Source organism: Plecotus auritus, assembly GCF_963455305.1.
Source record: "Plecotus auritus genome assembly, chromosome: 8".
NCBI classification, from domain to species: Eukaryota; Metazoa; Chordata; class Mammalia; order Chiroptera; family Vespertilionidae; genus Plecotus; species Plecotus auritus.
The window spans coordinates 25269026-25294582 of NC_137782.1; the positions used below are offsets into that span (position 1 = coordinate 25269026).

General features: G+C 41.0%; 1 protein-coding gene across 2 annotated transcripts; it reads left to right on the forward strand.

Moving 5' to 3' along the window:
• Positions 1-91: 91 nt before the first annotated feature.
• IFT52 (intraflagellar transport 52) lies at positions 92-24232 on the forward strand. 2 transcript variants are annotated; one of them, XM_080683146.1, is made up of 14 exons: positions 92-233; positions 2774-2898; positions 3775-3862; positions 6261-6390; positions 6683-6758; positions 8141-8212; positions 10016-10142; positions 11558-11644; positions 13083-13151; positions 17224-17378; positions 18606-18693; positions 19677-19785; positions 21745-21890; positions 23958-24232. In XM_080683146.1, the coding sequence occupies exons 1-14, from the start codon at positions 213-215 to the stop codon at positions 24003-24005; spliced, it is 1341 nt and encodes a 446-aa protein (XP_080539272.1). In that variant the 5' UTR covers positions 92-212; the 3' UTR covers positions 24006-24232. The 2 variants fall into 2 exon arrangements, with proteins under 2 accessions (XP_080539272.1, XP_080539273.1); XM_080683147.1 differs by lacking the exon at positions 6261-6390 and having other exon boundaries at positions 116-233.
• Positions 24233-25557: the final 1325 nt, after the last annotated feature.

Consider the following 25557-nt stretch of genomic DNA (forward strand, 5'->3'; position numbering starts at 1 on the left):
TGTTTGGATTTAACCCCATCCAAAATAATGGTACAGTCCCACATAAGTTCCGCCCCCTACCACCACCGGCGTCTTCCGTTCTGTCGTCATCACGTGGCTCCCGAGGTACGCCCACGCCCGGTCCACGCCTTCCCAGCGCGAAGCTTGGCCTCCGTCGTTGCTAAGAGGCCTTGGATACCTGGCGGTGGGATGCTGGGCGGCGTCAGGTGAAGATGGTGGTCACCGGGCCTCAGGTAAGAAGAGCTCCTACTGTGATGGGCCAGCCGGGGCGTTGGGGCGGCCTGGCGCTGGAGAGGGCTTCCCCAGACTGTCCTCGGGGCTACGGATGGAAAATAGAGGTCCCCTGCGGTAAAGTAAACTGGGCATGGATGTAGGCCTGGACTGGGCGAGTCTCCATCGCCTCCTGCTACGCGGATTTTCAGTGGTCCTGCAGAGTATGAAAGAGCATTCGTCCTTAAATATTGGTCCCATCCTCTTTCCTAGGAATCCCGCTCTTAGGAATCTGCCCTACAGCAAAAATAATGGCAGAAGTCGAAATATGTAAATTCCAGTAGTATATATGATGGCACGGAACTGAAAAGATGCCCATGAGGGCAGTGGTTCAGTTTATTATGACATAGCCATGCAACCATTAACCTAATCATGGAGACTTTTGCTGTGGGAAACTGGAGAAAGCAGATCATGATGTTGTATATACACACAGAAAACAAGCATACACAGGGCTGGAATGAAACATGAAAAGTAGCTGTGGTGGGTTCATGGGGGCATTTAAAAAAATCTGACAAAATGATTTTAAAGTTAAACTGCGAAAGTAAATATGTGAGACTAGCCAGGAAAATCTAAACATTAAGAGTAATAAGGTGTGTGTGTGTGTAAAAACCAAAAATTAAAAAAAAAGTAATAAGGGGGATAAGCTCTCCAGTATCACCAGAAATTATATTATAAAGCTATAGAAATTAAAATAGTATGGAACCGAGCAGAAACTACAGGCAGGTAGAATGTATAGAATTCAAAATAAGATCCAGATATTTATAGTGATTTATTATATAGTCAAGGTGATGTTTTAAATCAGCATTGAGCCTTAGCCGGTTTGGCTCAGTGGATGGAGCATCAGCCTGCGGACTGAAAATCCCAGGTTCGATTCCGGTCAAGGGCACATGCCGGGGTTGCAGGCTCGATCCCCAGTAGGGGGCGTGCGGGAGGCAGCGATCAATGATTCTCATGATGGATGTTTCTTTTTCTCCTCCTCCCTTCCTCTCTGAAATCAATAAAAAAATATATTTTTTAAAAATCAGCATTGAGAAGTTTGATAGGTGTTGGGCAGCTTTCTAGTAAAAAGTAACAAAATTTATTTTCACAGAAATAAATTCCAAATGGACCATTTTTATTGATTAATTTTTAGAGAGACAGGAAGGGAGAGAGATTGATTTGTTCTTCCACTTATTTATGCATTCATTGGTTGCTTGTATGTGCCCTGACTGGAGATCTAACCACAATCTTGGCATATTGGGAGGATGTGCTAACCGATTGAGCTACCCAGCCAGGGTCTCAACATTTACATTTTTTAACATGCCATGCAAGTATGGGAAGAAAGCATTGTTGGGTGTATTCATAATCTTAGCATGGCAAAAATTCTTCTAATTAGGTCATGCAATTCAGAAAAAGGAAAAGATTAATACTTTTGACTCTAAAATTTAAAACCTTCTGTATGGCCTGCAAAATTTCACCAAATCAAATAAAAAAAGCTCCTTCCTATAAGCTACGTCTAAAGACAAATTTGTGAAAGTATTTGTTTAATGATCAGTTAGAAAAGTAATAAACTCAACAGAAAAATAAGGCGAGTACATGAACAAGAAAATCAGAAGAAGTACAAGTGGCCAGTATAAACAGTAAAAGATGGCCATCTCACTAATTTTAAAGTGCTAATTAAAACTAAATGGGGATGCCTATCTTATTAGAAGAGATAAAAAGGATTAGAAATAGTATTAGTATTAGTGGAAGTAAAAGTTACAATTTTTTGTAGGGCACTTAACCATTCAACAGGTAGGAGTGCACAAAAGCATCATGTTCAAAGATGATTGATATTTTATTATGTTTTTATTGATTTTAGAGAGAGGGCTGCCTCCTGATTGATATTGGTAATATTGTTTTACTAGCAAAATTTTTTGGGGAAATATGTCAATTTGTATATAACTAGTGTAATTATGGTATATCTATAAAATGGAATACTGTGCAGCAGTTGGTTTTTTTTAAAGATCCCTAACTACCAACATGGAAAGATGTGAAAAAATACAGAGTTAAGTGAAAAAAGTGTTGTAAAATAGTGCATATGATAAAATCCTATTTTATAAATAAAACCAGAAGTTAAAGAATGTATAAAAAGAATGTAGATGACTATACCTCCATGTTGACCAATGTCAGCCCAATAAACTTAATGTAAAAAAAAAAAAAAAAAGGAAAGGAAACATGAGACTATACCTTGTAGTTAACAGTAGTGAGCAGTAAGGAATCATGGTCTCCCACAGGGATAGGGTGAGGGCAGGACAGGGCCATGGGAATAGGCTGTTGGGAAGGCCAAGGCAAGAGACACGAGGTCACCAGGGTTGGCCTTAGGTTTCTGCAGCTATGCATTTCACTCTCAACCTTGAAGAATTGCAGAGATTTCATAGGTAGGTTGCATTAAATTAGAAGTAGACTCTTGTTTCTTTTGGGGTCTTTCTTTTGGACTGTTGGTTATTGTTTTTCTTTTTCTGATCCCTTCTTTTTTCCATAGGTAACCATGGAGAAAGAGCTTCGGAGCACCATTCTTTTCAATGCATACAAAAAGGAAATATTTACCACCAACAATGGCTATAAATCCATGCAGAAGAGACTTCGGAGCAATTGGAAGATTCAGAGGTGATCTTGTGGATTGTTTTCCTTCCAGATAATAATAGCCTGCTGCTAAAACTGAAATTTTTTATTTTCTTATGTAGGCCAGATTGTTTAGGTGGGAAGAGTTCAATTTAAGGATCATTCAGAAGTAAATAAATTATTAAAGCATCTCTTGAAAATTGGCAGTTAGCATATTATTAAGTTGTCCCCCAAATCACACAAAAATTATTCTCATACGTATACAACTTTTTTTTTTAATTAAAAAAATATATATATTTTATTGATTTTTTACAGAGAGGAATGGAGAGGGATAGAGAGTAACATCAATGAGAGAGAAACATCGATTCAGCTGCCTCCTGCACACTCCCTACTGGGGATGTGCCCGCAACCAAGGTACATGCCCTTGACCGGAATCGAACCTGGGACCCTTCAGTCTGCAGGCCGACGCTCCATCCACTGAACCAAACCGGTTAAGGCTATTCATATACAACTTTTTAAGAGGCTAGAGGTGTTATCCATATTTTAACTTAGGTTATACTTCAATTTAGAGAAAGGAAAAATGAGAATATTTCTTTTTGTGGGTGTGTTGTTTTTTTTAAAGGGTAAGGATATGTAATCATACAAGCTAATGGTAGATGTTATTGCGTTAGCAGTTGGAGGATTCTTTCTGTTCTGGCATAGTTGAATGTGTCTTATAGGAAGCATTTGAGCAGAGGCGGGTGGCTCTGGTGCAAGCTCGTAGAGGAGATTCTCACTGTGGGAGAGGCTGGAGTGGGCACCTCTAAATCCCTTTATTCCCAGGCCTTCGGTAGCCTCTGGTTCCATAAAGTCTAGAGGCTAAAGTGACATAAATTGGTTTAATTATAGATCTAACACTGGCTTTTAAAATCATATTTGTAGCTTAAAAGATGAAATCACATCTGAGAAGTTAATTGGTGTGAAACTGTGGATTACAGCTGGGCCAAGGGAAAAATTTACTGCAGCTGAGGTAAGAAATACCCTTTAAAAAAATAATAAAATAAAAATTAAATAATTATTTATAAATAAGAAATATAATGAAATAGTTAGGAGCCTGGGCTCTGAAATCCTGGATTTAACCTCTTATTTACCACTTACTGTGTTGCCTTTAGGTACTGACTTCATCTCTTTTTTGATGGAGTTGTGATGGTTAAATGAGATAATGCACGAAAAGTGGCAGACGTGTACTGTATGCTCATTAAGTATTAGTCACACTTCTTTGCCATATTTTTGCTTTGAAAATAGGAAAATTCTATTTTAAACTAAACTGGTTTTTATTTTATTTCATGGAATAGACAAAGAATGATAAATGTAAAACCCGGAACACAAATAACAAGTGTTGGCAAAGATGTAGATAAATTGGAACCCTTGTTCACTGTTGGTGAAAATGTAAAATGGTGCAGCCTCAAACAGTATGGAAAAGTATGGTGGTTCCTCAAAATTAAAAATAGAATTATCCTATGATCCAGCAGTCGTACTTCTGGATATACCTATATCCAAAAGAATTGAAAGCAGGATCTCAAAGAGCTAGTTACTCACACACCCATCCTATATAATAAAAGGGTAATATGCAAATTAACCATCACTCCGTCACAAAGATGGAGGCGCCCATAGCCACAAGATGGCAGTGCCCAGTCCTCTCAGCCCCGCTGGAGTCCCCCAGTCCCCGGGGGGTGGGGGTGGGCGGCTGCTGAGAGCTGGCAGTGTGAGAAGCCTGGCAGAATGCTTGCGTCGTCGACCTGGAGCACATGGGCCTCTGGGCCGCGGAGAGCCTTTGGGCAGCAGGTGCGGAATGGCCAGGCCCCACAGAGAGCTACTGGTGCACAGATTTGTGCGCAGGGCTACTAGTGTTTATATAAGGCACACTAGCCAAAAGGTGGAAGCAACCCAAGTGTCTATCAACAGATGAATGAATAAACAAAATGTGGGCTATACATACAATGATTTATTATGCATGCATATAAGCATAACCAATGGACACAAGACACTGGGAGGTGGGTGAGGGCATGTGCCAAGGGGTAGGGGAGGCTGGAGGAAGGTCAATTGGGGGAAAAAAAAGGAGACATATGTACTACTATTTGTAATAATTTAAACAATAAAAAAAAGGAAATTCTGATACATGCTACAACATGAATGAATATTGAGAATGTTATGCTAAGTGAAATAAGCCAGACACAAAAAGACAAATACTGTATGATTCAATTTATGTGATGTATCTAGAGTAGTCAAATTCATAGAGAGAAAATTAGAATGCTAGTTGTCAGGGGTGAGGGTGTGGGGGAGGGAAGTATGGAGTTGCTGTGTAATGGATATAGAGTTTTAATTTTGTGAGATGAAGAGTTCTATAGATTGGATGCACAGCAATGTGAATATATTTAATGCTATTGAACTGTACATTTAAAATGGTTAAGATGGTAAATCTTATATGTATTTTACCACAATTAACAAAACAAAAAACCCACAACACAGCAAGAGCCTTTTCCACAGAGACTTGGAAAAGTGCCTTGGTGCCCAGGGAGGGCTGTGGGAGCAGGGAGGTGAAGCTAGGGTGGGGCCAGTGTGGTCCTTAGTCTGAGGCAGACCCCAGTCTCCTGTTCTTATATTGGGTGGGGCCAGAGAGGAGGTCCACAGGGGAGCATTTCTGTTGTCCTTTTTTCTCAACCTAATTGCAAGGCCACCTCATTCAGGAAGGGCATGAAGAGGTAACTGCTTCATCAGGTGAATTGAGAGAAGGAGTAGGAATTACCATTGGCAATATGGAGGTGACCAGCTACCCTTCCCAGTGAGACCCTGTGGGAGATGTTTATGCAGCTGGTAATGGCCTGCACAAGAGTAACTTTATTTGTTGGGCTTTGACCTAACTCCAATATAGTTTCCCCCTCACCACCTCCCTTCACCTAGGGAAGACAGAGAAGTGACCAGGTCCTTGCCAAGGAGCAAGCAGCCTCAGGAAAGTGAGAGTATCCAGAGAGAGGGTCGGCGACCATTGCCTGGGGACATTTGGCAATATCTGGAGACATTTTGGGTTGTCAGGAGCGGGCAGGTGCAATTGGCATCTAATAAGTAGAAACCAGGGATGTTGCTGAGTGAAGAAGACAGGTGAGCTTCCTTTAGCTAATAGTTTCCCACTTTTAGTTTACTTGTCAACTTGGAAAATGTCACTTTAGTTTGAGTATTTTGGAGCTTTATGTTTAAAGACAAGCTTGGAAATCCTTCGAGGAAAGTAAGTTTTATATTATATACATTTATATTTAGGTGCCTTATATATTTAAAGTGTTTACTTTTCAGGTAGTTAAGATCTTATTCATAGAATTGTGGACCAAAGTTTTTTTAGGTATATTCATAGATGGTTTTTTACCTTTGTGTAGTTTGAGGTCCTGAAGAAATACCTTGACGGCGGTGGAGATATCCTTGTGATGCTAGGAGAGGGTGGGGAATCCAGATTTGACACCAATATTAACTTTCTCCTGGAAGAATATGGAATCATGGTTAATAATGGTAATTATTATTATTAATTTAATAGAGGCAGTAATTTATTATTTATTATTCATATTGTAGCCCTCTGCGCCTAATAGTACAATGGAAAAATCCCTGGGCTGTGTGGGTACATGGTCCAGCATTCTGGCCTCACTGGCAGTCTGAACCTTCTTGGCCTGAGCTTCCTCCGTTTATAAAGTGAGAGAGAGTGGAACAGAGTTTGAGGGTTCCTTTCAGGTCAAAGTTTTAAGCGTCTTTAATATCAAACTTATTTCTAATCTGAAATGTGCCTTCCTCTCTTTTCCCCTTAAAGATGCTGTGGTTAGAAATGTATATTATAAATATTTTCATCCTAAAGAAGCTCTAGTTTCCAATGGAGTCTTGAATAGGTAAGCATGTTGAAAGCAGAAATGTCTTTGTAAATGACTCTCATCTTTCCTATATGAATCTTCTCTCATCTCTTCTCCCACATTCATTTCATGGGCCCTTTTTTCTCTTTCCCTTTTGTTTTATTTCATTTTATTGTATCATAATTTATTTACTGTATTACTTCTCATCCATCAATTTATATTCCTCCCATCTGTTGAAACCTTACTAAACATTCACCCTTTGCCAGTTTTTATTTTATTTATTTATTCATTTTTTTTTTTATTAATCCTCACCTGAGGATATTTTTTCCATTGCTTTTCAGAGAGAGTGGAAGGGAAAAAGAAAGGGAGGGAGAGAGAGAGAAACATAGATGTGAGAGAGACACATTGACTGGTTGCCTACAGCACTCACCCCAACCAGTGGTGGGGAGCAAACCCTTGACCTGGAATCGAATCCCCAACCCTTCAGTGAGAGGGGTGACACACCTAACCACTGAGAAACATCAGCTAGAGCACCCTTTTTGTCAGTAGAATATATTCAGTTGCAAGCAACAGAAAACCCTATTCAAATGGGATTAAACACTAAAGAGACTTTATTGATTCATGTAATTGAAAAGCTCAGAAATAGGCAGATTTTGGATGTGGATTAATGGAAAATACATGATGTCTTCAGGATTCCAATACCATTTCTCTACAAGTCTCTTGGATCTGCTCTCCTGAGTGTGTGGGCTCAATAGTTTTAACAGTTCTCAGATTCAGCCCCACTTGCCACACCACCTAGGGAAAGAGAGTGTGCCTGGGTCCCAGCATTCCCATCAGGAATAGTCCTGACATTTGCCCTGTTTGAGCTGGCCTAGGCTACATGCACATCCAGGCTGATCACTGTGGCAGAGGGCATAGAATGTTCTGATGGCATAGCTAAGTCATGTTCTCCAGCCCTGGAGCCTGGGATAGTCAGTTTTTTCTGATCCATTGTATCTGAAAACATAAATTATGGGCTTTAGGGAAGTGGGAAATGAGTGCCTAAGGGGAACAACAGCAGGTGTCCTCTGTGAGCTTTTCCCTATATGCAAAATGATTCCACACTTGAACTTGCTACATGGCAGATACTCTGCTGGCTCTGATGATACAGAGTCTAGAATACTAGTCTAGAATGTTGGTTTAGTTAGTGTATGGACCCCTCCCTTGGGTCTCAAGAAACAGGAACCGATCCTTATACTTTAATGTTAACTTTTGCAAGTTTCCCAAAAGAGGTATAGGTGTGTAGTGGGTGTATAACTTTAGTTATTAAGAATTGTGTCTTGAACAAGTCTGCAAAGTCCTCACATCTAGTTTATGCTATTAATGGAGGGTGAAATTCCTAAATTGTTTTGGTTTACTTGATTTTACTATTTTTCTTCAAGGGAGATTAGCCGAGCTGCAGGGAAGGCTGTGCCTGGAATCATTGATGAGGAGAGCAGTGGAAACAATGCCCAGTGAGTGTGTTTTTGAGGCACCTGAAGATGATGCCTTTGTCATTCTAAAGAGTTTTCTTTGAAAATGAAGAGCTTTTTGAATGGTTCAAATTATATGATTGTCCAAACACTATGCTGTTCACCTGAAACTAATACAAGATAATATTGAATATATATAAAAAAAGAAAGCAGAAGCAGGTATAATACTAAAGGAATTTGTAAAAAAGAAAAAAAGAATTCTTCTGAAACAAAATAGAAGTCCTTCACTGTAAATCTATGCCAAAGATAATGTGTCTTAATAGTATGGTATTTAGATTTCTAGATATTTTTTCATATATAAAAATTTTTAATGACTATATAAAATTGGATTTATCTGAACTTGTCTAATCTCTTATTATAGAACATATAGGTAATTTATAATATTTTGCTTTAATAATATCATCTAATTTATGAAGCACTTGCTATGGGACTGGGATATATTATCTCATTTAATCCTCACAACAAACTAGATATGTACCCTGACCCAGAATCAAACCTGTAACCTTTTGGTGTATGGGACGACACTCCAAATAACAGGGAATAAATTAAACTCTTAATAGGAGACTCCTCATGCGCCCCCCCTACCCCCCCAAGCTCCTGAGTTTCTAACTTTATGCTTTGGTTTTAACATTGCTGTGTTTCTTCGTTCTGAGAGCACTTCCTTCAAACAACTACCTTTGCAGAGCTCCAGCTTTCTTTCAGTAAAACCCTGCCCTTTCTGTATCGGTTGGCTTTACCCCAGGATCCGCATCCTGCTTTTCCCACCCTCCACCCCACTTCCTTTCCATCAGGACGTTGCCCAAGTCAGACTGATTCACGTGAGATACTCTAAGTCTTTGTTAGGACAGGTCTGTGTAGAAGTGTTCAGTGGCGGGTAGATGAATGCCTCTATTCACGTAAGCACTCAGTTGGTAACACACTCTTCTATTGCTGGACATTCATTCTTAGAGATAGCACCAGTCAGATGTATCAGGGAGAGGAAAATGTTTACGTCTGTGATGTTGTTATACAGAGCAGGCTCCTGTTGAGTTCTAGTTCAGTTCTTAGATGAGGCTCCCTCTTCTTCCCCTCCAGAGGGACTACTTTAGTTCTTCTAATTAGTCATTTGCACATATGATTGTAAATTGTTAATTTACATTCATATTTCTTAAAATGCTTTATTAACCGCCGAAACCGGTTTGGCTCAGTGGATAGAGCGTCGGCCTGCGGACTGAGGGGTCCCGGGTTCGATTCCGGTCAAGGGCATGTACCTTGGTTGCGGGCACATCCCCAGTAGGAGGTGTGCAGGAGGCAGCTGATCGATGTTTCTCTCTCATCGATGTTTCTAGCTCTCTATCCCTCTCCCTTCCTCTCTGTAAAATATCAATAAAATATATTAAAAAAAAAGCTTTATTAACCTGGTAGCTAAAATTATAGTATTAATTTTTGTATTAACTAATCAAAGCTTAGAGGATATTTTGTGTTGGATGATGAATTACTGAAGAAACACTGAAATTATCTTTTTTTAAAAATATATTTTTATTAATTTCAGAGGAAGGGAGAGGGAGAGAGATAGAAACATCAATGATGAGAGAGAATCATTGATTGGCTACCTTCTTCATGGCTTCTACTGGGGACTGAATCTGCAACCCATGCATGTGCCCTGACCGGGAATTGAACCGTGACCACCCCCTACTTCATAGGTCAATGATCAACCACTGAGCCACGCCGGCCAGGCTGAAATTATCTTCACAACGTTTTTATTCATTATTTTTAAAAATTGGAATGTTTCTTTAATGTTTACAGGGCTCTCACCTTTGTATATCCTTTTGGTGCCACATTGAGTGTCATGAAACCAGCAGTTGCTGTTCTATCCACGGGTTCTGTCTGTTTTCCACTGAACAGACCCATTTTGGCTTTCTATCACTCCAAGGTACAGCCTTTCTTAGACATGAGTGGATATGTTCTTTTATTATTGAAGTAGTAAAAGCTGCTGTTTCTAGAGGGGTTTCATATATAGTATTTTCTCATTGGTCTGCTCAACATTCCTGCAAAGTGGCATTTCAGTGATCTACATTTTACTTATGGGGGGATAATTGATGGAGTAAGCTTTTATCATTCTAAATCCAAAGCTTTCCACTATAGCACGAGGCTATCTCTGTTATAACTTTTTTTTTTTAAATTAAAAAACATTTTTTTAGCCTCACCTGAGGATATGCTTATTGATTTTTTTGAAAGAGAGAAACATTGATGTGAGAGAGAAACATTGATCGGTTGCCTCCTGTATGTGTCCCAACCAGGGATTATAAACCCGCAACCTTGATGTATTGCAGTGGTTTTCAACCTTTCTAATGCCGCGACCCTTTAATACAGTTCCTCATGTTGTGGTGACCCCCAACCATAAAATTATCTTCGTTGCTACTTCATAACTGTAATTTCGCTACTGTTAATGAATCGTAATGTAAATATCTGTGTTTCCGATGGTCTTAGGCGACCCTGCTAGCGGTAGAGCATAAGACCATCGGAAAACACAGATATTTACATTACGATTCATTAACAGTAGCGAAATTACAGTTATGAAGTAGCAACGAAGATAATTTTATGGTTGGGGGTCACCACAACATGAGGAACTGTATTTAAGGGTCGTGGCATTAGAAAGGTTGAGAGCCACTGAGATAGTACAACACTCTAACCAACTGAGCTACCCAGCCAGGGCAAATGGATTTATTTCTAATTTTTTTGTGATTATAACTGTAAAATAGTGCATACGTTTTTATGTATTTCAGACTGCTTTGTTACATACGTTGACAATTTTAGCAACATTATGTGAAAGAACTGAAACCTGATCAACACTGTTTTTAATCATTTTGACATATTTATTAATCTAATAGTAAAAAATACTTTATTTTTATTTGTTTAAAATTATTAATATTGAAATTTTTTCATTGCTGTTGTGAATTTTTCATGCTCATGGCTTAGTTTTCTGTTTGGATCTTAGTTAACTAATACTATTTTTGGTACATGAAAACGTCTTGAACACTCTTTGGATTTATCTTTTTCCTTTGAGATTATGATCTTCATTTATAAGATGACAGTGGGAAATGCTATAGAACCAATTCACAGTGTTTTTTGTTAAAGTCCAATAGAAGCGTCTAAAATGAGAAGCAGATTGGAATGTGGTTATTATCATAGTTGATATTTCTAGACTGTTGAAATCCTGATGAGAATTGGCATTTATTTGTATACAAGACAGTTGCTTATGTAATTCTGATGATAGGTGTTTGGAAACTAGGGTGCATGCAGTGCATTTTGGGATCCTAATATCTGATGCTGCTTTGTCATTTGCAGAACCAAGGTGGGAAGCTGGCAGTGCTTGGCTCATGTCACATGTTTAGTGACCAATATTTGGATAAAGAAGAAAATAGCAAAATCATGGTAAGCTTTTCCCTTTCACCTCATTAATGTATAAGTGTGATTTTCATGTCATTTAAAAAAATACTGCCCAATTCATTTTTTCATTTAAAACCAGCTGTTCAGAGTCCATTATGTGCCATGCACTAAGAATACGAGGTTGAGTCATGCGTAGTATCTACTTTGAGACTGTATAATGCAGTGAGAGAGAGAGCGTGAGAGACCAAGAAGGAAATCCAGAAGGATGCAGCGAGTGTTTCTAAGCATGCCAACTTAGAGGGGGAGCCAACCTGGGGAAGTGTGTTGGGAACAGGCCCAGTCAGGGTCTCATGTACAAAGTTCAGGAGCTTGAACTTTGCAGAAAGCCTCAGGCGCTCTTGCAAGGTGTTGAGTAGCCTTGGGCATAGTCAGATCTGAGTTTTAGAAAGACCCCTCGGTAAGGTGTATGGAAAGTGGAAAGGAGGAGGCAGCCTGGGGCCAGTTCTGAGGCTGGTGGAGTCAGCCAGGTAAGAGGAGAGAGGACCTGAAGGGAGGTCCTGAATGAGGAGAGGGGGCTAGCAGGCACGAGCAGTATTTAGGAGGGGGTATTTATTTATTTATTTTGTTCATCCTCATGTGAAGATATTTCTCCTATGATGTTTAGAGAGAGTGGAAGGGAGGGAGGGAGAAGGGGAGAGAGAAAAATATTGATGTGAGAGAGACACATTGATTGGTTGCCTTCAGCACACACCCTGACTGCAGCCAGGGATTGAACCTGCAACCCAGGTAACGTGCCCTTGACCCGGAACCCAACCTGTGACCCTTCAGTGCACGGCCAACACTGTAACCACTGAGCACAGGGCTAGGAGGGGTCACTGATTGATGTGGGGAATGAGGTAAAAGTATGGCAGCTGCTTTAGAATAGTGTGAAGGAGACCTGTGAAGGGTGACAGACTGTGCGTGCCCAGCTGTCCATTGATGTGATTCCAGTGACTCACTTCCCAGAGGAAGAAACTCATTTTTCATTAATGAAATGCAGTCCTTCAGCCTTGGAGACTTGAGGCCTTCAGGACTCTAGGTGTTGGGAGATGAATTAAGTGTTTGATTCTGTGGAATCCTCATGAAGTTACATTGTCACTAGACACAGTCTAGGAAGATCTAAGTATATTCTCAGACTTTCAGCACATTAAACAGGGATTGCTTTGGGACTGGGAACATGTTTTAATCAAATCTGGCTTGTGGTTAGAGGATAGAATGCCCTAAGATGAACAATAAATTTCCGATAATAAAAGTGACATTACAGTGAGGAAAACTTAAGTTTTTATATGATTTCACAAAGAGGAAAGTGGTACTCTCATTTGAATCACTGGTTCAGTCTTTTTCCTGTTATCAATTTTTCTTTATTGATTGAATTCTCTATTACTGCCTTTGGCTTTCTCAAATAACCAAGTGTTTAATTCCGGCTTATTTTTTTTTAATTCAGGATGTTGTTTTCCAGTGGCTTACAACAGAGGACATTCATCTAAACCAGATTGATGCTGAGGATCCAGAGGTAGGAGGTTGTGAATCATTAAAAAGACTTAAATGAAAATTGAGTCCACCTTCTCAGCACCACTTCTAACAGTATGAAGGGAATAGATCTCTTATCTTTTCTGAAAGACAGATGGCAAGAAGTGATGCTTGTTGGGGAGATGAAGGCTGTGTTGTAAGAAAATAGTAAATCAAATTACATAATTAATTATAGAATTTATTGTCATGGGAGCCTCTATATGTATATAATAATTGGAATTTTAAAATATGGTGCCTGGTCCAAATTTTCAAAATCAGTTTCTGTAGAGAAACACTTCTTCAGAAATATGAAGGCTATAAAAATAGTTTTTTCATGAAAGAAACAAAAATTATCTGAAGTTTTAAATTATAATTTTGTTGCCTTTGGCAATAACAATCCTAAAGGTATTATAATAATACCAGTCTTAGGAGCAGTGGTAAAACCAGCACTGGACTGGGCACTAGTAGCCTTCACCACCAGTCCTTGGACCTTCAGCAGGTTATTTTGTCCTTTTTTTCATTCTAGTTTTTAGGGGACACTAATACCTGTGATGTCTGCCTTACAGTGTGATTGTGAGGCCCAAGTTCATAGATGTAAATAGACTTGTTAAACTAGAAGGTGTAAAAGGTGCTATAGATTCTCTGTAAGACATTTTTTTTAACTTTTGTAATTACTGTATATCATATACTTCCACATAAACCATCTGATCTAAGCCTCAAAATAGTCCTGGGAGGTAGATGGTGTTAAACTCATTTTATAGATGAGGAAAGGAAAATTCTGTGAGGTTGCAGTATGCTCTGATTTCAAGCACGTGTGGAGCCAGGATCCAAGCCCAGGTCTCCTGATTCAGTCCACTCATTCTACAGTTGCTTCTCTGTTCCTTAATCTCAAAATGTCAGGAGAATGATTTCCTGCGTGTGGAGAGGAGGTGGGCAGAAGGCAGTCAGCAATGCGTCCCCTGATTGCCTCCTCCCTCAGCTGAGGACATGGCCTCCCAGGAGCTGACTCAGGTTAGGAAACAGGAGAGCCCCATGTCTAATATATTCCCTTACATGGAAACATGAAGTACATGGCTATTGAGATTAAATTCCTCCTGAAAAGTATGTAAGTCCCCAAGATAAAAGAATTGGGGTACACCCAGGAATTCGCTTTTCAGATCTCACAGGACCCAACTCAGAGTGGATGGATCGTTGGCAGCTGCCAACCCTAGTTAGAGTGTCATGGGTCAAGGGATGCAGCACCGAGATGCTGCATCGGCTCCCGTTCTGGGTGGCCACCTTGCTCCTGCTCAGTTTTTGTCACTCCTGTTTTCTAGCTGAGGAAACAGAAGTAACTAAATTCTTGAAGCTCCCCACTGAGATTAGTACCTGACCAGGCCATTATTAATGCCCACATCAGCTTGATTGTGGAGCCTGTGTCTCTTCTCTCTTGTTCACATTTGACACTGGACTGGTTCTGAGGGGACACGTTGACAGAAAGCCAGAGGAATACAGTGTCGTGAAGCCTTCCTCTAAAACCATGCAGGTTAATGTGTCTTCCAGGTGTGAGGCCTGGTGAAAACTGTCCTTCGAGTTTGAAAGCTTCAGAAAGTAAAAGGCTGGATCCAGTAGCATTGTTAAGTAAGACATCCTGAGAACCTGAACTTCCTGTGGTTTTCAGTCAAATCTTGTTATAGCCAAATGGGTTTCAGCCCCAGATAATATAGCTCAATTACAAATGATATTTAATCAAATAAAATGGTGCCTCGATAAATAGTTGAAGAAATTTACATAACAACTTTTAACCTCAAAAGCTGCTAGGAAGTCATGAAAACCAGTGGTTTGAGGAGCACTCTTAAGTTTCTGTATGGACACTTAAGGCCTTGATGCTTTTCTGAAGTAGGAGTTTGTAGCAGGTCTCTGTGCAGAGACAAGAATCAGCCTTTGGACCTTTGGGATTCCCGGGCCCATTGCTGAGCTCTTGTTACTCCTCCCACCTTCAACCACTGTCACATTAGAGGGTTAAAGCTTCTAAAATAGACCTGTGTTATGGAGAAGAGCAGTTATTTGTATGCTCCTTCCTTGTTTCTTGTCTACAAAAAAGTTTGAGGATTGGGGGAGACTTGGACCTTTGGAATATAGGGAAAAAGTGAACCTGTTTGTCTTGACTTATTTCTGTAATGCTCAGGTGTCTCAAGTGCTGGTGCTAGAGAAGGTGGGACAGTATGTTGTGTGACTTTCAAAAGATGGATTTTCAAACTGTTACCAAGTTGGCCTTGTTAGAATCAAGGCTAAATGCAGCTCAAAGGGCAATAAGGAAGGAATAGTTCTTGTTGCCAGCATGCATTATTTAAATTTAAATTAATTTTTGAATAGATAATACAGTCACATAGTTTGGAATTCAAAAGCATATGCAATAAACAGTCTTCTTTGCTTTAAACAGTCTTCTTTGCCATCCGCAGTGATGGCAATCTTAGCAGTTTCTCGAGTGTGTATATACACTATCAGCACATTACTTTTCGTAATTACCAATATGTCTTGGAGATGCTCCCATATCCTCCTATATAATAAAAGGCTAATATGCAAATCAACTGACCAGCGGAACAACCAATTGATATGACACACACTGACCACCAGGGGGCAGATGCCCAACACAGGAGCTTCCCCCGGATGGTCAGTGCGCTCCCATAGGGGGGAGTGCCACTCAGCCAGAAGCTGGGCTCACAGCTGGCAAGCACAGTGGTGGTGGCAGGAGCCTTTCCTGCCTCTGCGGTGGTAAGGATGTGGGGAGCAGGTCTAAACTGGCAGTCAGACATCCCCTGAGGGCTCCCAGACTGTGAGAGGGCGCAGGCCAGACTGAGGGACACCCCCCTCCAGTGCACGAATTTCGTGCATCGAGCCCCTAGTTTATACATAAAGAGCTTTTATTTGTTAGTTTTGTCCTGCTTTTTAAGACTGTGTTTCCCATTGTTTGTATGTAGTATATTTTGCCAATCTCCCATTGATGGGCATTTAAGTTTTCTTGGTCTTTTACTGTTTCCAACACACAGCATGTGTCATCGTTAGGCATGTCCTTGGTTAGTTGTGAGAAGGGCTGGGTTCTAGTGTCCATGCGGCGGGGGTGGGATTGGGGGGTGGGTTTGTCTGATCTCAGGTCATGGGGGTTCCCACATGTAACAGGAGAAAAGCAGAGTGTATGGCCCAGATGCTGTGGGTAGATGTAGTGGAAGCTTGTGGACTTTCTTTTGTGATTGCCCGTTTTCTCACTGAATAGAATATAATGCCCTGGCTGGTTTGGCTCAGTGGATAGAGTGTTGGCTTGCGGGTCCCAGGTTTGATTCTGGTCAAGGGCGCATGCCTGGGGTTGTGGGCTCATTCCCCAGTAGGGGACGTGCAGGAGGCAGCCAGTCAATGATTCTTATCATTGATGTTTCTATCTCTCTCTCCCTTCCTCTTTGAAATCAATAAAAATATATTTTTTAAAAAAGAAAATAAAGTCATTGGCTTAAATAAGAAAGGGAAAATCACTTTAGATGGTTGAAGTGACAAAAGGAAACTGTGGGAATATGGGGAGTGAATGGACTAGGGCAGGGGTGGGGAAACTTTTTTCTGCCAAGGGCCATTTGGATATTTGTAACATCATTGACGGGCCATACAAAATTATCAACTTAAAAATTAGCCTGCTATATTTGGTCAAACATTTCATGAACTCACTCCCAATGCCTGATTTTGTGGGTCTTACACGGCCTGCGGGCTGGACGTTCCCCACCCCTGGAGTAGGTGAATATTGATTGCTGAGCACTCAAGATCAGTGATCATGAAATTAAAAGCAGACCAGTCAGCATGGTGTGGGTTTCTCCAGCTGTGTCCAGTGACGTGAATACCAGCATGAGTAATTGGAGAGGTGGATTTAGCCAGCATTGGGGTTGAGCGAAGTGACTCAGAGTGGCTTATTTAAGGGTGTTGTCAGTGATCAGGAATGGTGAAATCTCTTGGCAAGAGATTATAAATATTGCAGATTTAGACCTGAGACATTGGAGATTTGACAGATTAAAGTCTTTCTACCCTGCTGAAAGGAACCCTCTTATGGCTTTCAGATTTCCGACTACATGATGCTGCCCGACACAGCCACCCTGTCAGAGATGCTTCGAGTGTGTCTCCAAGAGGGTGATGAGAACCCACGGGACTTCACCACCCTCTTTGACCTGTCCATTTACCAGCTGGATGTCACCTCCCTCTCCAAGGTCATCAAGTCAGTACCTGTGGCTCTCTGGGCTGCACTGCACTTAATTCTGAGAGTTTGGTTTAAAACATGAGCCTGGGGATGGGGGTTAGGGTCACAACAAATGTGTATGCAAAAAACATTCTCAGGTCTATGATGAGGTCAACAGAGAGGGCTGGGATATTGGGGTAGGGGTGCTGATGCAGAGGGAACGGCTAGCCGTTGTTAGCCCTTACTGTGTTTCAGGTGCTGTATCAGCCTTTTAGGGTGATCAACTTGTTCTGGTTTGCCTCGGACTTCCCTGGTTTTATTTATTTATTTTTAGCTTTTATTTATTGATTTGAGAAAGAGGGGAAGGAAGAGAGAGGGAGGGAAGGAGGAAAGGAGGGAGGGAGGGAGGGAGGGTGGGGGGGGAGAGAGAGAGAGAGAGAGAAACATGGATGTGAGAGAGCATCGATCAGTTGCCTCCCGGAGACCAAACCAACTGGAATTGAACTGGCAACTTCTTAGTGCATGGGACGACACTCAACCAAGTGATCTGGCCAGGGCCCTTAATACCTATTTTCATTGTTACTATACTCCTGGTGACTAAAACTGCCTGCATATTCAGTAAATATTTGTTGAGTGAATGAACACACAGATATGGATGTCATACAGATCCGTTCAGTTACTAGATGCAGACTTCAGATTTGAGTACTGTTTGCTGATGGTAAAAACAAATAAAGCCCAGCCAGCATGGCTCAGTGGTTGAGTGTTGACCTGTGAACCAGGAGGTCATGATTTGATCCCCAGTCAGGGCACATGTCCGGGTTGTGGGCTCGATGCCCAGTGTGAGGTGTGCAGGAGGCAGCCGATCAATGACTTTCTCATCATTGATGTTTCTATCTCTCTCTCCCTCTTCCTTCCTCTGTGAAATCAATTAAAAGAAAAAAAAGCAGGTGCCTTATTAAAAATACAAACAAAAAACAAATAAGGAAACAGTGAGTTAAAAGAATCAGTGTTCATTGGGTAACAATAAAAAGCCTACTTAGGAGAAGCCTGATATAAAACTTTTCCCTTTCACTTCTCAATGAAGTCGTACTCTATGATGCTGTAGAGAAGATTCACAAAAGGATTATTACATATAAGAACACATTATGTTTTTTCTACAGAAGTGCTGAACCGCCAATTTGATGGAGAAGAGCACAGTATGATCAGTTAGATGTTCTTCACACAGTGTCTCTCATCTTGATCCTGCTTTTCTTCTTATTAACACAGGGCTTATGAACAACTCAACGTGAAACATGAACCTCTCCAGCTCATCCAACCTCAGTTTGAGACACCGCTGCCTGCCCTTCAGCCAGCGGTACGTAGTTGTGCTCGGGGGATCCCACTACAGAAACCCACTGTTGGCCCTTCCCTTGACAGCTGGGGCCCTCCTGTGGATCCTCCATATGCTATTTGTGCCACTCCTCATGGAGGATCATTTCTCTGGCTCTAACCATGCACAGTCACCAAACCTACTAGCATTCTACAGAGACTTTTATTTGGTATAGTTCCCAACTGAGAAATCAAGGGCATAGACGTTTTTTGCTGTTAAACATTTTCCATCTTGTGGGGTTGGAGGGCATATGTGAGGATTTTGAGGTAAAAAGGAGGAAAAGTGTTGTGCTGCAGCTTTCTAGGCAACAGGCACTCAGATTCATAGCACAGTTCTGACAGCCCAGGGCATAGTCATTGCATAAAGGTGATTTTCCAACATTCCAGTCCAGCATTTACTCAGCTTGTTTTCAAAAATTGATTTGCCCCACCATATTCAGAATATTCTGAGCCATTTGGCTTCATCTTGGTAGCTTGAAATGGGCATGTGGAAGTATTTACATCACAGAAAATCACAAATGCTATATAGATCAGGCCTTTTGTTTTGAGAGCTGATAAACATTTATCAGCACACCACTGGTTCATACCTACATAATTTGGCTCCAAGTTCAGCACTTCCTACACTAATTTACATCTGCTTCCCCAGTTTCTGTCCCTAAAGAGTTCATGATTAAATGAGAAAAAAGTTGTACAAATGTTCACCACACATAAGCCTAATAAGCCTTAAGCTTTGTGTCCTTACAGGAATCAGTGGGTGCTGGTACGTCAGCTTGGTCAGTTTAGTGGTGTAGTTAGAGCTGGCTCTGCTTGGCAGTTTACAATGGGTAGTCTTGCATAATATGGTCTGATCGGGGAGGGCAGGAAGAGGTGATGGGTGGTCCATGAGTTGGCCTCTCGTTTCCCTTACGCCTCATCACTGCCAGGTTGGCTTTGGATACGCTCTTTCATGACAGACTTTATTTCTTCTAGGTTTTCCCTCCCAGTTTCAGGGAACTGCCACCTCCTCCACTGGAGCTATTTGACCTGGATGAGACCTTCTCCTCTGAGAAGGCACGACTTGCTCAGATTACCAATAAGTGTAAGTTTAGCCAAATTTTTGTCTTCTTTTGTGAGTTTTATTTCATTGTGAACTTCTGAGAGATGTTGTGAGAGAAAGCTTAGCATTTATTTAGGGAGAACAAACTATGAACAGGAGTGTAAAGTTACAGTTTTTATTTCATGTAAATTTCTTTCCAGGCCAGTTAGCTCAGTGAATTAGAACATGGTGCTGAGCAGAAGCCAATTCTCAGCTGTAATCCCTGTAGGAACTTAGTTTTGACCTATCCAGTGACCATAGAGTGAATTCTGAGCCTGGCTGCCACATAGCAAATCTAGGACACTAGTCATAGGAGCAGGTAAGTAGGAAAATGCAGTCAGGGCCAGAAGAATTATAGAGACTTCAAATTGGATCCTTCAAAGGGATCCTAGAGAATCAAGCATGCCACCTTACGTGTGTATGAGGAAATGAGATCCCAGTCCACACAGCTGCATGGAGAGTGGTACTCCTGACTTTTGGTCCAGTGCTCCCCCTGACATGCACGGCCTCCAGCACAGAAAATGGGCCTGCACACATGTGCTGAGAGGTATCAACTTAACCATTTGGAGGCAGAGACCCCACTCCTGGGAATCTCAGGAGATAAATGAAGGTAAACAGATGACTACTACATTATTTACTTAAAAAATAAAATACAGTTGGGAATGATTTTAGTGTTCACTAGCAGGGGAATGGTAGTAAATTGCGCCACATTCAATCGATGGGACAATATGCAATCATTATAAAAGAAGTTTATAAAGGCCAGGGCGTGACACTGATAGAATTTAAGTGAGAATCCTAAATTAAGAAAGCAAGATAGAAAACCACATGTCCAGTAGAATCCCAACTATGTGAACAACAACTGTGTGTCCCCAGAGACTAGAAAGGAGTATGCAAAAATGAAAATTGTTCTGCATCTCTGTTTTGCACCAGGCACTGTGGTAGGTGCTGGGCAATCAAAAATTAGCAAGACATAGTCCAGTAGCAATAATAGACCAGTAATAATGATGTGACCCAGCATTTCCAATTCTACCAATTTATCCTACAGAAACCCTTGGAGAAATGCAAAACAAAAAAGATATAGCTATAAAGATACTAATTGTAGCATTCAGAAAATTGGCAACAGTCTACTGGTCCATCAGTAGGGGGATTGGTTAAAAAATATGAAAAAAGTAGAATATTACACATCTGTTAAAAGAAAGATATAAGCTTCGACATGGAATTCCATGTTACATGGTTAAATGATGAAGGCAACTTATAGGACTATTCTAGTTTGATCCCCTTTTTTACACATATGTAAATATATAGGCATAATGGGGCAGTAATTACCCTAGGTAGTATTGGTGGGGATAGAGGTAGTATAAGAGCTGTATGGTTTGAATACTTTAATTTAAAAAATTAGATTTCAGTCATAACATTTAAAAAGGGAAGTCACATGGGAAAAAAAGAAATTACAGTGTAAGGAGGGCAGTAATGGCTTTCCATCTTGATTATGAGGCTGCTGGGATGACTTCACAGATATGCTGATGATGGAATATTGGGTGATTTTTTTCCACTTTAATTTCCACTTAATTCCTTTTCAGTAATGTTGCTATAATAAATGCTTTTTAAAATACCTATGTGCCCTTCTCATAATGGTCCTTGCTCATTCAGAGAATAGTAATTTTATTTCCTACTGGATGCTGTTCTTTGTAATACAGGAATGCTAGATCTGGGAAAAGGAGAGCCAGAGCCAGTCTAGCTTTATTCTAATTAGAAGTGTCATACTTTTGTCCTAATTTGTAAAAGCAGCACATCAGAGACCTTTACAGTGTATCCTGTGGTCACATTACCCAAGGAAGAGGTGAGTGATCTTGAGAGATACAGGAACCTGACAGGGGTATCGAAATCACAATAAGTTTGTACTTGGGGAGTGGCAGAAGGTAAAGAAGGGTTAATTAATCTAACTGCCCCAACTGTGCTTAGGTACTGAAGAAGACCTGGAATTCTATGTCAGGAAATGTGGTGACATTCTTGGAGTAACCAATAAACTACCAAAGGACCAACAAGATGCCAAACATATCCTTGAGCACATCTTCTTCCAAGTGGTAGAGTTCAAGAAATTGAACCAGGTACAGAGTCTAGAAGGCCCACTAATGTGGGAGCCCTTCGAGTGTCCGTATCATCCATAAACTGAGTTTTATGCCATTCATTCATTCTGCAAGTATTTATTAAATAACTACTAAATGAACATAATAACCCCAGTACATCACATATTATGCTAGATAAGTGCTATGCTATTAAAAAAGCAGAGCAGCGTAAGGGGATAAGTGGGCTGAACGTGGCAGTATTAAATAGGGCGGCTGGGGTAGGTCTTACCACAACACTGGTACTGGAGCAAAGACGTGAAAGTGTTGAAGGATTTAGCCATGCAGATAGCGGGGGATGAGAGTCCCAGGCAGAGGGAAGACCTGTGCAAACTCCCTATGTCTGGGCTTGGCTTGGCAGGTGTGAGGAACAACAGTGGTGCCAGTGTGGCTAGAGAGAACTGAGGAAAGGATAGAGCAGCAGGACGTGAGGTCAGCACTTTATGTTAGAAACCATCTGTCTCGGACTAAGGACCAAGAACTTTGAAATTATTCCTGGCCTGCATTTTTATACCTTGACAGGATTTCTAACATTAAATGCCAACCACTGTTGTTAAGTGGGCATTCATACACTATTGCTGGAAGAATAAACTGGTCCCACTTTTCTTGAGGTATTTTTTATAATATCATTCAAAAGCCCTAAAAATGTATACTACTATACTTTTGACCCAGCAGTTCTGATCCTCAGAATTTGTCTTAATATAATCTTGAATATATATATATTTACCCACTTGGATTCTCAGCACAGCAGCACTTAATTTAAAAATATATATTTTTATTGATTTTGAGAGAGAGGAAGGGAAAGGGAGAAAGAAACATCGATGTGAGAACAGAACATTAATTGGCTGCCTCCTGCACACCCCCTGCCAGGAATGGAGCCAGAAACCCAGACATATGCTTTGACTAGAATTGAACCAGCAACCTCTCGGTGCACGGAACAATGCTCAACCACACTGGCCAGGGCACAGCACTGTTTTAATAGAATAATATAATCAGTAGGGAAGAAGAAAACACATTATTAGTAGGTTGTACCTAGGGTGATCCATAAATATAAAATGTTTGAAGAGTGTTTTAGGACTTAGGGAGACATTCATGATCCAGTAAATGGGGTGGGAGGAGGGCTATAAAGCAGTATAAAGAAGGAGTCGGTTTTTCTCCATATACACCGAGTGGCCAGATTATTATGATCTCTGAACGCATAATAATCTGGCCACTCAGTGTATATCCTATATAATAAAAGGCTAATATACAAATTGTTCCCTCGACCAGGAGTTCAACCAGCAGGCAGGCCGGCCAACCGCTCATGTCCCCTCCCCCTGGCCAGGCTGGCCGGACCCCACCTATACACGAATTCAGGCACTGGGCCTCTAATATATATATATTTATATATACACTGAGTGGCCAGATTATTATGCGTTCAGAGATCATCATAACCTGGCCACTCAGTGTATATAGTTAGGAATTTAGATGCTGAGTGGAAAGACTAGTCCGGGTCTGAGCCTTTGGTGGCAGTGGCTGGCACTGCTGGGTACTCATACTGTACGCCGCATATGTACCAGGCATAGAGCTGGATGTTGGGGCTGTCAGAGAGCAGGATGAATGCACTCCTTGCTTTCTCTGATCTATCTGTAGTGGGGCAGATGGGAATATGTGGGCATTTACAATGCTCTGAGATAAATGGCATCCAGAGGTGAGTTGTTGAGATAGCTGCTCAGCACTGAAATGTGGGATGGGGGCTCAGGTAGATTCCCAACAGGACTTACCCTGGTGGCAAGGCAGGGACAGGCCCCAAGGCCAAATCTGATGGGTCTTTGCATCAGCAACTTCAATGGTATTTGCTCCCTACTTACCATGGTGGGTGATGGGCAGTGGTCTCAAGCTCTGTCCCGGTAGTGAAAACTTGACTCTTGGGTTTAAAGCCAGAGTTAACCTACTGGTATGTGTCCCAATCAATGATGTTTCAGAATCTTTAATCAAAGTCCAAAACACTAAAGATCACATTTCAGACTTTGCCCTGAAATACTAAAATACATGTCTTATTCCCTCATCCAGGAACATGACATTGATACCAATGGAACTGCATTCCAGGACAATTTCTGAGGACCGTGCCTCTTGAAAGCATTTTCTGCCTCCTCCTTTGTAAATTGTTTTTCAATTGTTCCTCAATCCTTTATCAAAATTGTCCATCTACTCTTCTATGAATTATGGAAGGGTTGTGTATCTTCTGTAGTGCCAGATAGGTATAACATTTCTTAGAAAACCCTTATGTAAGATATGTTCCATTTTTTAAATTAAATATGATTAAATCTGTACTTTTATAATTTATGAAAGTCTTGCACTGAAGTCTTTTCTTTCAACTCCAGTCCTGGATTTGTCTTTATTTTATTTATTTAAAAAATATTTTTATTGATTTCAGAGAGGGAGAGAAACATCAATGATGAGAGAAGCATTGATTGGCTGCCTCCTGCACACCCTCTACTGGAGATAGAGCCTGCAACCCTGGGCATGTGCCCTGAGTGGCAATCAAACCGTGACCTCCTGATTCATAGGTCGACACTCAACCACTGAGCCATGCTGGCTGGCTCTTGTTTTTTTAAAAAATGTTTTTATTGATTTTCTTTCTTTTTTTTAGAGAAAGAGAGAAAGGGAGAGGGAGAAACATTGATCGGCTGCCTCCTGTATGCACTTAGGATTGAGTCAGCAACGTGGGCATGTACCCTGACCGAGAATTGAACCAGCATGGGTTGATACTCAATCACTGAAACATACTGGCTGGGCCAGATTGGTGAGATTTTGATCCTTACAGCTTGGTGGAAGTATTGGAAGATGGCGGTTCTGAAGAGTGAACTGTTTTGAACATAAGATTCCAATTGAGATGATAATATTAATCAATATAACCAGTAAATAGCTGGAAATCCCTGACTGGGGCTTAGAAAAGATATAGTCTCAAGATCTGAGTTCACATGGAGTTGATAATTGAAGCTATGAGAATAGTCTGTCGAGGAATTAACATTTTTTGAAATCTAAAAACCTTGGGAAGAAAGGTTCAAGTCACATCCAGAATTTCAAGTAATTCAGTCACGTTCAAGACCTCTTCATAGACTTCCATTCTCACCCTCCAGCCCTAGTGCAGGTCTTTCAGTGTAGCCAAGTAGGAGCAGAGTGCTGGGGAAGGGGGAGGCCCCTTTACTCGCCACAATCTAGGAGCCAGCTGAGACAAGCCGCTATAGAACAACAGGGGAGTGTTGTGGAAAGGTAGTATTTACAACTCAGTAAAAAAAAAGGTACAATAATCTCCCAACCCATATGCTCTTCTCTTATACTGTGGGTTTGATGCTTTTGCCATCAAGAGGTGCGGTCTTGTTTCCTCCTTCTTAATCTGGTACTCTGGTGGAAGCGATACACATCGACTTCTGACACTAGGTCTTCGAAGGCTGTACAGCTTCTGCCTGATTCTTTAGAGCCACAGGCTTCCATGCCAGAAATAGGAGGCCACTTAGGATAGACTACCTAGATGGGCCTCCAAATGATTTCTGCCCCCAGCATCGTCTCCTGTAGTCTTTGAGTTGTCCCGAAGCCCCAGACATCATGGAGTGGAGACAAACTGTCTTTGCTCTGACCTTTGTGAATTTCTGACCCACAGAATCCATAG

Coding starts and splice junctions, on each gene's coding strand:
- IFT52 (XM_080683146.1), top strand. CDS start 213: ATGGTGGTCACCGGGCCTCAG. Junction 18,694..19,676: donor TGCCTGCCCTTCAGCCAGCG/GTACGTAGTTGT, acceptor TATTTCTTCTAG/GTTTTCCCTCCCAGTTTCAG. Junction 19,786..21,744: donor TGCTCAGATTACCAATAAGT/GTAAGTTTAGCC, acceptor AACTGTGCTTAG/GTACTGAAGAAGACCTGGAA.